Source organism: Pararge aegeria, chromosome 14, assembly GCF_905163445.1.
Source record: "Pararge aegeria chromosome 14, ilParAegt1.1, whole genome shotgun sequence".
Classification (NCBI taxonomy): domain Eukaryota; kingdom Metazoa; phylum Arthropoda; class Insecta; order Lepidoptera; family Nymphalidae; genus Pararge; species Pararge aegeria.
In genome coordinates this window covers 9,755,860-9,768,490 of record NC_053193.1, presented here as the reverse complement: position 1 = coordinate 9,768,490, position 12,631 = coordinate 9,755,860, and the positions used below count along the sequence as shown (strand labels likewise).

At 35.0% G+C, this 12,631-nt stretch overlaps 1 protein-coding gene across 2 annotated transcripts in view; it reads left to right on the top strand.

Moving 5' to 3' along the window:
• The first annotated feature begins 138 nt into the window (after positions 1 to 138).
• The window catches only part of LOC120629586 (E3 ubiquitin-protein ligase RBBP6), a 33,529-nt gene continuing 21,036 nt past the window's right edge, over positions 139 to 12,631 (top strand). The window contains exons 1-14 of one of the 2 annotated variants that reach the window (XM_039898557.1): positions 139 to 590; positions 2,360 to 2,591; positions 3,242 to 3,353; positions 3,721 to 3,848; positions 5,060 to 5,226; positions 5,564 to 5,654; positions 5,897 to 5,988; positions 6,214 to 6,279; positions 7,123 to 7,353; positions 7,787 to 7,836; positions 8,396 to 8,467; positions 10,296 to 10,360; positions 11,514 to 11,609; positions 11,990 to 12,283. In XM_039898557.1, the coding sequence (XP_039754491.1) occupies positions 425 to 590; positions 2,360 to 2,591; positions 3,242 to 3,353; positions 3,721 to 3,848; positions 5,060 to 5,226; positions 5,564 to 5,654; positions 5,897 to 5,988; positions 6,214 to 6,279; positions 7,123 to 7,353; positions 7,787 to 7,836; positions 8,396 to 8,467; positions 10,296 to 10,360; positions 11,514 to 11,609; positions 11,990 to 12,283 (1,862 nt within the window). In that variant the 5' untranslated portion in view covers positions 139 to 424. The remainder of the gene's footprint in view (positions 591 to 2,359; positions 2,592 to 3,241; positions 3,354 to 3,720; positions 3,849 to 5,059; positions 5,227 to 5,563; positions 5,655 to 5,896; positions 5,989 to 6,213; positions 6,280 to 7,122; positions 7,354 to 7,786; positions 7,837 to 8,395; positions 8,468 to 10,295; positions 10,361 to 11,513; positions 11,610 to 11,989; positions 12,284 to 12,631) is intronic. The other variant, XM_039898558.1, reaches the window with a different exon arrangement.

Below are 12,631 nucleotides of genomic sequence, written 5' to 3'. Positions count from 1 at the left end.
GCCTATGTCAAAGACCAAGATAATACAAACATTGGATACGAATCTACCAACTAGCAACTGGATCTCTGTTTCGACTTCAGTGTTTAGTGTAAGTGTTGTCTACAGTCTATTAGTTGATGTACAGTCTATGTTGAAATTTTTAAAATGGCGGTGTTGCATTTAGTTGGGTTATAAATAAATGAAGTTATTTTAGATAATTCATGAGTATAATTTGCTAGAAATATTGCAGTGCTTTTTAATTTAGTCCTATATTCTAGTTTATAAAGCTTAAATACATAAGAATGCTGGTTATCAACTGATTGGATTGTAAACTTGTTCAGTGCATAGCTTGCAAGCTCCAAATCAGCGAGTAAAGCCGAGATTGATATTATACACGTTAACATAATTTTGTCATGTTACATAAAATATATTGTCCTTTACTGAAATGTCTGTGCACTATAAATTTAAAAGCGCATTGGATTATGATACTGTCACATTCGATGGACTCCATATTTCTGTAGGTGATTTAAAAGCTGCTATTTCGCAGCAGAAGCGGATAGGGAAGACTTCTGATTTTGATCTTCAAATAACAAATGCGCAAACAAAAGAAGGTTGGTTCATTAAAATTTTAAATATTACATCTTTTGCTTTATTTAGTTTATGAACAAAGCCAATTTGAGTCTGCCTACAAATACCACAGCATCAATAATTTAAAACTTGAAGCGTGTTAGAAATATGTTAATTTTATGTCTTAAACTTAGCAGTTCTTCTCAGTTTAATATAGCATTTTCATACAAAAGTATTAAAATAATTCTGTATTTACCTACATTTTTCTAATCTAAAGTAATAATATTAAGCTGAAAGAAGAGTAAACTTCTAGTAATATTATAAACCGAAAAATGTAAGATGGGTGTGCTAATATCAGAAATTACCAGCATTTGATCTCATTGCACAATTGCTCAAGTAGTGGTTCCCCACACTGAGGCAACAGCGGTTACAGTCATATCAATGGAGGTTTGGTATGAAGAACTCTATGATGGGTGGGCACAATGTTGCAATCCACAGAATATATGTCTTAATAAGTAGGCCTATTTTTGACTTATCTATTATTGTCATCAAAATGATCACACAAAGCTAATAGAATTAAGGCATCACCAGGATGTGGAATCATGATGACAAAATAAAACTAAACAGTCAATGGCCTGCCTACTCAGGCAGATCTCTACTGTATGCCATTACAATAGTGTGTTTGAATGGTCTGGATATACCGCCATAGCTACTTGCCTAAAGGAATGCCTCAATAAATAAATCGGGTTTACATTATTTAAGAAGCAGTGATAGCTTAGTGGTTTTGGCTTTGGTTTCCATTTTGGGGTTTTAGTTTCACATTTGAGGTGTATCCCAACATGAACCTCTTAACTTTTCTAAGTTATGTGCGTTTTAAGCAATAAAAATATTACTTGCAAAGGAAAACATTGTGAGGAAATCTGTATGCCTGAGAGTTCTCAATAATTTGCTCAAAGGTATGTGGAGCCCACCAATCTGCACTGGGCCAGTTTGGTGGACTACATCCTTAACACTTCTCATTGTAGGAGGGATGATCCCAATGCCCTGTAGTGGGTTAGAAACAGGTTGATCTGATGATGATTTCATTACTTATATAACTTAAATTTCAAAATAACTGGCTTGTTTAACTGTTAGGGGTAAAATTTCAAAGTATAAATAATTGGCTTTGTGGGTATAGTGTTTTGCATCAAATGCTTCTCAGTACTACAAAGCCTACAAAGATACTCTTCAGATGTTTACTACTGAAAACCAAATTTACTGACTATTTTTAGCCATGTTTATAATATAATATGTATTCTCTTTAAAAAACAAAAGATCAAAATTCATTTATTTATAAGCACTTTTGAAATGTCAAGTTTGTGGAGACTCTACCACCGGTTCGAAAGGCAGATTCCACTGAGAAGAGCCTGCAAGAAACTCAGCAAATTGCTCTTTTCCAACATCATTTTATAGTTTAACAATCTTTAGAATTTTTCTGTTTTGTGAGATATGACAGCGGAGTGGTCTGCTTCCAAGCAGCCTTGTTAAGGAATTCATCAATAAATTAATAATTATGATTGGTTAAATGTGTTATTGTTCAAACTTAGGTAAAGGTAGACCTAATATATTACCTTTGGTATCATGTTATAAAAGCATATACTCATCCCCACAAATAAATATATTATGTGTATTATTAATATAGATATTGTACCACCTACCACACATCTAGTAATAAAATTATTGTAAAAGCCATATCTTTATTTAATTTTAAAAAGGGATATTTATATTATTGGAATATATAAAATTAATATGTCCAATTGTATTTATCTTGCAGTGTATGTAGATGACAACACATTGATACCAAAAAACACTTCACTACTAGTTGCACGAGTGCCACTTTCGCAGCAACCAAAGAAACAGTGGGAGGGCTCAAGTAATAGTCAGTCAGTCCATAAAGATGTTACCGTTAACAAAGGATTGGCTGATCTTTCTCGCATGGAAGGTAGCGAGCAGGATAAAATAAATGCTATGATATCACAGTCCACATTTGATTACGATCCTAGCAAGTAAGATATGTTTACAAGGCTTGCACACCAAGTTATATATTACTAAATTATCATTACATCAATTGAAGTTCTTCTTCACTTTGCATTCTGGCCATCCATGCATCTAGGAAATCTTAGGCTGGCATCCCAGTCCCAAGATTTAGTAATTTAGGGAATTTAAAATGTCCCAGGAGCAGAAAGGGAATTGTACATTTTTTTTTAAACGATCAGGACAGTTTTTTCTCGATCAGACGAAGAAGTTAACCTATTACTTCACAGTGTTTAAAAATGCTTTCTCTGTTTGTTTTAAATAAAACTAATGCTAATCTTATAACATGCTGAATGGATTTCAGATTTCAGTTTTCAGCAAAATAATTCAGATATCTTTTATCTTCTTAATTTTTTTTTTTTAAATATTTAAAAATATAAACTTCTAGTTTAGGATTTTGAATTACTGAAATAGATGACAAACAATATCATTGATTTTATTTTAAAATGTTTAATAGTAACAAATATTACCATGATTTTATGTTTTAGACATTTTTAAATTATGTTTCAAACAAGCATGGCATGTTTCTCTTTTTTATTTAATATTTTATCAGGCTTTTGTTCTATTATAAAGTATTACATTTTGTGTATTTTAATTTACTCTTTAATTTAATTTGTTTCAGCTATCAAAAAATTAGAGGACAGAATCAAAGAGGAATTGTTCCTTCTAATTACATTTGTTATAAGTGTCAAAAGCGTGGACATTGGATAAAAGATTGTCCAATTGCAAATTCAGTAATAATCATTTGTATAATATTGCTTACTAATTACTTGAAAAAAAAAAAGCAAAGTCATTATGTGCAGAATTTATGTATTATCCCTCAATATGCATGTAGTAAAGAACCTCTTTCAAATGTTCTCAAAAAAAAAAACTGTCAAAATGGGTTGTCTTGACTTGCGTGCCAAAATTCTGTTTAAATCGATACAGACTTGCAGACTAAGACATACAAAAATTTTAACAAATGTGTTTGAATTATTTGTTTCTTAAATAAATACATGAGCTATTAAGAGGCATTTATTTACTAAAGTCAATTAAGGGACTAATACTTTTTTTTAAATTTTCAATTTCTGATGGTCACTTAAAATTTTTAAATCTTTTTAGGGTGATCCAATAGAGATAAGAAGAAGTACTGGTATACCTCGTAGTTTTATGGTACCAGTTGATGGTCCAAAAGCACCAGGAGCCATGATGACACCAAGCGGTACCTTTGCTGTTCCAGCAGTTGACCAGTGAGTTACATATTAGAATTTTTTTTAAGGGTTAATTTATAAACAAAGCTACTCACATTTGGTGCCTTTATTTACTTACATTAGCATTCATTTACTGGCATGAACACAAGGTCTTGGGTTCCATTCCTGGGTTGGCCATAATTGGGATTATATTAAAGATATATGTCCTAGCCCAGAGTGTTTACCTTTTAGAGCATGTTAAGCTGTCCATCTTGTAATTATCACTAACAGGTGATAACAATATTTCAAGTTCACTAAACTGCATTAGAGCAGTGTGGGTCTATGCTCTTAAGCCTATCTCTTATGAGAGAAGAGGCTTGTGTCCAGAAGATGGATGGTTTTAGGCTGATATTGATTTACTTAAGTGTGCAGTGGGTAAAAAACATACTTAGAACTCAACTACACTTGCGCAATGCAGTCTTTCAATGTGGTGGATTCATCTTTTTATGCAGCAAGGTTCAATTTTCAAAATAGATTTTCAAAGAATTCTGCAAAAGTCATCTGAAAAAAATGTGTACAATGTACATATTCCAATAAGACAAAGGTGACCTTAAAAACGTTTTGATGATTGCATAAAATACAAAACTGAATCCTAAAATGTAAAGCATTTAATAAATACATCTTTATGTGCCTAATACCAAACAAAGTAAAAAAAATTGGTTGCCTGTAAAGTCGGTATACGGGCGAAAGTTTTACGTGACAACGACTTTGAGTGGTAAAATAATTTTAATGTGAATATTCATTCGTATAGTAGGAAGAAGGATGAAATAATAGTAACAATTTAAAACATTTATTTATACAAAGAATTATATTTAAAACATTAATTTATACAAAGAATCTCGCACTGAATTTCATATTAACAAAATTTTATTTTTACCTTTACACATACATACGTATTTATATACAAATATACATACAATAACTTGCAATACATTTGCGTACAATGAAACAGCGTTTACTACAAAGGGACGCGTGCCTTTCACTTTTTATGTCTGTCTCTCTCGCTCTTAGGCGGGCTAACCATGCCCGAGTGGAAGGGACGCGTGCCTCTCACTCGCTCTCATTGTGAGCGCATAACGTGAGCGGAGCGTAACGCAGTTTCTTGAAGTGTCACCCGGCAAACCAATTTATAAGACGTTGTCACGTCAAAACCAAATAAATGCTACAGAAAATTTTCATCTGTATTAATTTTTATTTATCTCATTACCTAGTGAAGCCTACTTGGCTTCAGAAAGTGCTGGCGGAGCGGACACGCCTACAAACGCGCCGGTTGCTCCGGAGCCTACAATCCCTGATGAATTGATATGTAGCCTGTGTCGAGATTTACTTACTGATGCTGTGATGATCCCCTGTTGCGGAAATTCATTTTGTGATGAATGTAAGTATTTTTCTAGTACTGTTTGTAATATTAGTTTTTATTAATACAAGCACAGCACGTTTTTCCACAAAAAAATCCTATATAGATTAATCTAAGCCACAGTAGGATGAAAGTCATTTTATCTTCTATCTACCTATCGCCTATTACTGATACTTTAAAAGGGCGGCCTCCAAACAGCTAACAAAGCTATAATTTATTACGTGTGATTTGAAAACAGCATTCTGTTCAATACATCTGATTCTGATTAAAACTTGATAAACAATTTATAAATGAATAAATTGTAAATTATTTCTGAACATTATTATATAGATATTTTATTGTATAATTATTTCTACAGGTATAAGAGGAGCTTTATTGGAGTCAGAGGACCATGAATGTCCAGATTGTCGCGAGAAAGAAATAGCACCAACAACTCTTATACCAAACCGGTAAAATTAATTTTTCACTTAAAAATACGATTTTATAAAATCATGTGCTCTTCAAACTCACTGGCATTTCATATGGTCTATGGTCTATCATAAATAAAGTAATAAAATATCTTTAAAACTAATTAATGACGCTCAGTGAACAGTAAAGAAGCAGCCACATTTATTTTTTTATGTTTATTATATAGAATTGTTAATAATTTTAACTGCTTAATATGATGTTGTAACTGGTTTTCCTTTTACAGGTTTCTTCGAAACTCTGTATCAGCATTCCGGAATCAGACTGGATATAGTCGTCGAGCTCCGCACAGGCCATCCGCAGGCCCTCCAATTATGGGTGAGCTAATTATTAGTACATTTACTATGAATATTTTAACCTTAGAGTAATCAAACTAGTAAATTTGTTAGTGAGGGACCTTTAATCAAAGTTAATAAACCCCTTTGCCTCCCTTAAATACTTTGCCCTGATAGTTAATATATAATTAAATGTTAATAATATAATTCTTAATGGTATTTTTTACTACTATTTTAAGTTTGTACAATCATTTATTTTTCCTTTCAGAACCTCCACCTGCTGGGCTGGTTCTACCTATGAATGGGCCTGTTCAGGCAGGACCATCAAATAATGGTTAGTACTCATCATCTTTATATCAAATCTCAGCAATGGATTTAATGCTGTATGTTCTAACTTTAAACAACATAACAATTTTTTTGGCAGAAGCGTAACATTTTGCAACTTATGATTCGAACCAATTTCACAAGTTGTTTAATTGTCAGGGTTTGAAAATCGGTATTTTTTGACATAACAGTTACATTTTGAGAAAAATAATGGTAATGTTTTCTTTCGAGAAGTATCAGGTCAAAATCAGGGAATAATATCCAATACCCTAAATAAAAAAAATGAGTGGCTTCTTTTTGTAAGCGTTGATTGGGTTGAATGACCGATCGTGTATGATTTCGCACCTAGAAGCGGGCAGTGCTCGCGTGCATGCGCTTCTTTGAGAACGTGTAAACGTTTGAAAAATCGGTTTTATGCATTCGTTAAAACGAAACCGACTACCCTGACTTTTGGTAAGGTGAAAGCGGTTACTCAATAACATAGTAGTGAAAATAATTGAGGAAGTAGAGAACCCGTTATAACTACCAATAAAAACGTGCTTACCTAAGAATGAAGTGGATACTAAAATGGCGACTTGCGTTAGTGTATTCCGTTGTTGCAAATTGATTTTTATAACACGCCATTAACAAAATAACACTTAAAATTCCACAAGCCAAACACTTGAGTCGGTGATAACACTTTATTATGTACTCACTATGGAGCTTTCATTGAAAATTGGCACGCGATGTGACTATAGTATCTTAGGGCCGTGACTTAATATTCCTTATTTATTGAGTAGCGTAGATGGAACACAGATGCGTTAACTGAATGAATGGCATTGTATTGAATGGTATTGTACATGGCCTGTGGTAGATGCGGGTGGTCGCGACAGTCGCGAGGGCCGCGGCGGCAGGGGGGACGACTCGGACGGCTCGGCCGACGACAACATCACCGTCACCGTGCCCCCGGCGCACTCGCACCAAGCGCCGCACGGGCCGCACGGACACTACGGCCATCCGCCGTCCCACGGCCCGCACGGCTCCCACGGCCCTCCGCCGCACCACCGCGACAGACGCGCGAGCTTGCATCGTGCGCTGCGCTACGGTACTCATTGCGACCGCTACACAGCTTTGCATGCCATTCAGTGTCTATGTCGAATAATTTGCTTGTGTATTCTTGTATAGTTTCATTATGATTTGTAGAACGCTCCGTAATATCGGTTTATGCGCCGAGGTGTTTAATACGAAAGACCCTGAACGGTCTCGTTGTCATATTGCATTCACCAAATTGTGTTGTGCAATATTGTATTTTGTGCGTATCTGAGTTAGTTGTCGATTTTCTTCATTGCGTAGTAGTTTCAAATGGAGTGCTAGATTGTACAAATATGTTTCGAAGCGGTGATGGGCAAATGTTATTCTACTTATAAACTAATTCACAACATTTGTTATCAGCATGCACTCACACCACCACTGTCGAAAGGCTTATACTGTGGTATCAAATTTCTCAATAATTCGCAATGTTTTTCTTATTGTTTTAGGTCCTCCGCCTGGGTTAAAGCCACCTGGATTGGACACACCTCCCATTAATGTAAGCCTAGACTTTCATTACATTGAATAATTATGCCCTTAGCAATACTAGAAGTATAGAGCTCAATGGTTCAATCATTGACAGAATAATACAATATTTTTTGTTGAACTGCAGTACACAGGGCTCTAATGTGCTCTCATATGGGTTGACGATAAAGACGGTGATAGGTAACAGCTAGAGTTCTGCTCTTTAAATTGTGTACGTGTGATGGTTGTAATTTTAGTATTAAACTCTTTATTTGTATACAACAACATTAACATATACAAAATATAATAAAAACAGAAACATAAAGAAAGAAGTAGAATACAAAAGGCGGCCTCATCGCTTAATAGCCTCTAGATCTCTGCCAGGCAACCTTTGAATTAGGAAAAAAGAGAAGAGGAGAATAGACTGCTGGTGGTACAAATTTATTAGTTACTTATTTACTAATACATAAACTAGTGTACACAAATAGATCAAAAGTACATAATAAATAAATATAAAAAACAAACTAAAATATATAATAACAACACTTACATAAACTATATAGTTGTAATTTCCATTTTTTATTTTGACCTAGATACCGAGAATAGAAGAACAACGCGCGAGCACACCAACCATAGATGAACGCAGGGATCCCATGTCATCCCAGGTAACTGGTCTTGTAAATATTATTATATGTTAATATGTATATACAGATTAATATCTGTTTGTTTGTTTGTTCGACTTCTATGCTTTCCTACACCATTCATTCAATTACGACGAAGTTTCGGTAAGTCTTGTGTGTTAATCTGTGAAATCTTATAAATAAAGCATATCAATGCATGCTGGGCAACATCATCTATATGTTCTTAAACTATTCTTCTGATAAAGAATTAATTATCTTTGTTCGTTTGCTCTGGACGATTACTTGCAGTAAAAGAAGACAACATCCTTGTGTTCCAAAACCATTTAAATTTCCATAAAACTTTGGCAAGCTAGGCCATAAAAAACATTGCGTAAATGCCACGCAAAGTTTATCGATTGTTTGATTATTCGTTGATGAATGTCACAGTAGATCGTTGTGTACATCACAACTATGCATATTTTAATAAATTATTAAATAAAATAATAGAAATAAAATAATACAGTTCACACATATTAATAAGTTTTTGTGTTGATTCACACTAAGTTACCGGAATCCTAGACTGGTGACAACTGACAATTAACAAATACAGACAAACACACACAACAAGTTTTTAGTAAATTTCCTATCTTGGTACATCAACTGTGGTGTGGCATATGTGCGGAATTTGCTTGATGTATCGTTTTCCTAAGCTATGCTGTAAACGCTACTATGCGTTATGCCTGGCCAGCATGCTTGTTAGTAGATTCTTATGCCCTGGGATCGGGTGAGTCCCGGGTAAGACGAGAACCTATTAGGTCTTGTGTCACGGATTTTGTTATTCAAAATTAAAAATTCATTTATTTCAAGTAGGCCTAATCGTCAAGTCTGTCTGTTTGTAGTGACTCTACCACCAGTTCAGAAGGCAGATTCTACAGAGACGAAGCCGGCAAGAAACTCAGCAGTTGCTCTTTTCCAACAAACTATTTACATTTTACATTCATTTTTCTATCTTTTGAGATAGAGAAATGAATGTTAAAATTACAAACAGAAATTGGCTTTGTTCATCCTCATGCCTCAGGCATCATGTTATAAGCCTCAAGTCCCGTTCTTTATCACTAAAATGTACAAAATGAATTAAATGTAAGTTAAGTGCGCAACATTTTCGAATTTAAGTAGGAGTTCGATTCCCGGCATATTTTCTGTGGTCTGGTCTGCTGAGAGGCTTTGGCCGTGGCTAGTTTCTACCCTACCGACAAAACGTGCCGCTAAGCGATTTAGCGTTCCGGTGCGCTGTCGCGTAGAAACCGATTCGGGGTATGACTACCATGATCCCTACCAGTTCAGCCCGCTAACATTTTAGACTGTATCATCACTTACTTCCAGGTGAGATTGCAGTCAAGGGCTTACTTGTAGTGGACTAAAACTGGATCTTATTTGAATCGGGTTAGAGTCGCGCATCCAGTTCTGTCTAATGAGCTACCTGAAGAAGTGTGGACGAATTCGAGCTTTAATATAATTTTATAAGTTCCAATTTACTCTATCACTCCAGTGTCTCGATACTTTGAACGACTCTGCGATTGCGGGCGTATAAATCTTGCAAAGGTTGACTACTTTCATCCCGGTATTAAATTTTCGATGAGCGTACAACTGTCGCTGAAAAATTATGCATTTTGTAAGAAAACGACCTATTGGTAAAGTATAATTTATTATTAGAAAAGTTGGTCAATCGGGCACCAGATCATTGTGGTGTGTACTAGAAAAAGAAAAGAAAGCCTTACGAAGGTCAATAGGATATCAACTTTGTAACGGTGCGGATCCTTACGATGCCTCGCAATTCCCAGTCGCAGTTCACTTATATTTCATTCACTTTTAGGTGATGTTCAGTCGCGGGCCGCCACCATTTATGCCGCGCTTGCCGCCACCCTCTCATTATAACAAGTAAGTTTTTTTCTCTAAGTAAGGTTATCTTTTTTTGTTTTATACAGTTTGGTTTGGTTAGGTTATATAGCGCCTTTTATCGATAAAGCCGCTTATTGTTAAAATATTTTTTGTGGTGTACAATCCAAATTATACTTTATTTTTCTCTCTTGTAGTGATGTGATTCGAGCCTAGGACCTACCAATGTTTTTTTTTTTTATTTCAATACACATTACATTATTGTGTACAGAACATAGTACATTTAAAAAACCTGGTCTTGGTACGCTATATTTGTATGGCAATACAAACGTTTGGCAGAGTATAGAAAAAAATAGTTCCATTTTTATTCACAATATGACGAGGTTTTTATTTTCCTTGTCACGTTTTACATCATTGTTATCTTTATTTACATCAAAACTGTGTAATTCAAAAACATTCTTTTTCCAACATCATTTCGTTGTTATATGTTGTTTTTATTTTTGTATTGTTTTTTTTTACCATGTTCCTAAGAGTGACGGAAATTTTAAAGGCGGCCATCTTAGATTAGTCATATAAGGGGTATGACTAATCTAAGATGGCCGCCATTTGATATCAGATCAATCTGTCAACAAAAGAGGGTAAAATTATGCGGGAAGCTAATCATTTTTATTATGTATGAACTTTAAAAAGAATATTATTATTTTTTTGGTTCTTCATAAGGATAAAAGTTTGTGTTGCGATTGTTGAAGCATTCTTTCCGTTTTTATGTAATTGGTTTTCTTCTGAGTTGAGTTATAATTGACTTCAGCTTCATAAATTATTTAGCAAGACAATGCCGTTTACAAAACCATGATAGGTGGCCTGGATATTCTTTTATACGCATTTATCTGAAAAGTGACGTGAATGTTAATAAATACAATAAAAAAATGCAGGTAAAAAACAAATGAATTTTCTTAAAAAAATACCTAACAGTTGAGCTATTGCTGCTATCAGCAATCGCTAACACAACAACCGGACCCCAGTCTCAGGACCCAAACCGATAAAAGTATAATTTATTTGTATGGGTACCCAGGCAGTTGTCCAAACGTTGCCCACGTTCCTTCAATAATTTAAGGGATCAATTAAAACTTTAAACTTGATGTCCTGATCTAGGAAGTAATAAACACTTAATTTTTACTTTGTGATTGTTTAACAGTCCGCCTTACGGCCGACCAGGCGCACCCTACGTTGACCGATATGTACGCGAGCCCTTCCAACCGCCACCGCCTGGTATCAAGGATTCCCCCACTGGGTAAATAAAAATTATACGTACTTATAGCGGCAACATTGGTTCTTAGCTTAGTATTACATTACTTGACAATATATATTTTAAAATCTCCGTAACATTTGATTTGTATCTCTCTTGGTCACTTTATTTTGAGTTATTAGTTTTTTTTAAAACAGTAACATTATTTGTTTATGACCCTATATATTGTCTATTTTTTGGGAGAATTTCAGTTGCACGTGCATGATTTCAGTATAATTTTCTCATTTATCGTTTATTCAAATTTTGTTAACGAATTTGTTTAATTAGAGTATTTTCCGTCTCAGCCTTGTATTGTTTTGAAATTGTTTGCTTGACTTGTTATTTTCCAACAAATATGTTGTTATCGATTACGTATTTTGTCATAGGCAAGAGGACCCGTTGGAGGCTTTTAATAGAATGATTCGCGAGAAAGAGATGAGGGCCAAGAGGCGTGAAGAGGAACGCAGACGAGCGAACTCTGGATCGCGTAGTCCGTCTCGTTCGCGCACGCCCCGTTCGCCGCGCTCGCAGCGTTCGCCGCGATCGCCGCGTTCACCACCCCGCTCGCAGCCCCGCTCGCAGCCCCGTTCGCCACCACGCTCTCAGCCGCGCTCGCAACCACGCTCGCCTCGCGGTGCACGCCCCCGCAGTCGCGCTTCCAGCAGAATTCGATATTCTCGGTTCGTTCTGGTTACGTTCTCCGCTAAGATGATTCGATAGATAATTTTTTAAACTTATAATTTTCCATTTTTCTGATTTGCTAATTTTTGCATTCCGAAATGTGTTATTATAACATAATATTGTGATCAGTATCAAATTCTTTTCAATATCAAGAATATCATTGCTAATTCTGTTTATTCCGAAACGTTACTTTTTTCTATTGTGATGGTATTAGAATTGTTTTATATCAAGCAATATCATTTCTTTTTATTGTTTAAAACGATGCCATTTTTTTTTAAATTGGTAATAGGCATGATGACTAATTTTGAAAAACTGCTACATGATGCTCAGAATTCTCTGCTATATCC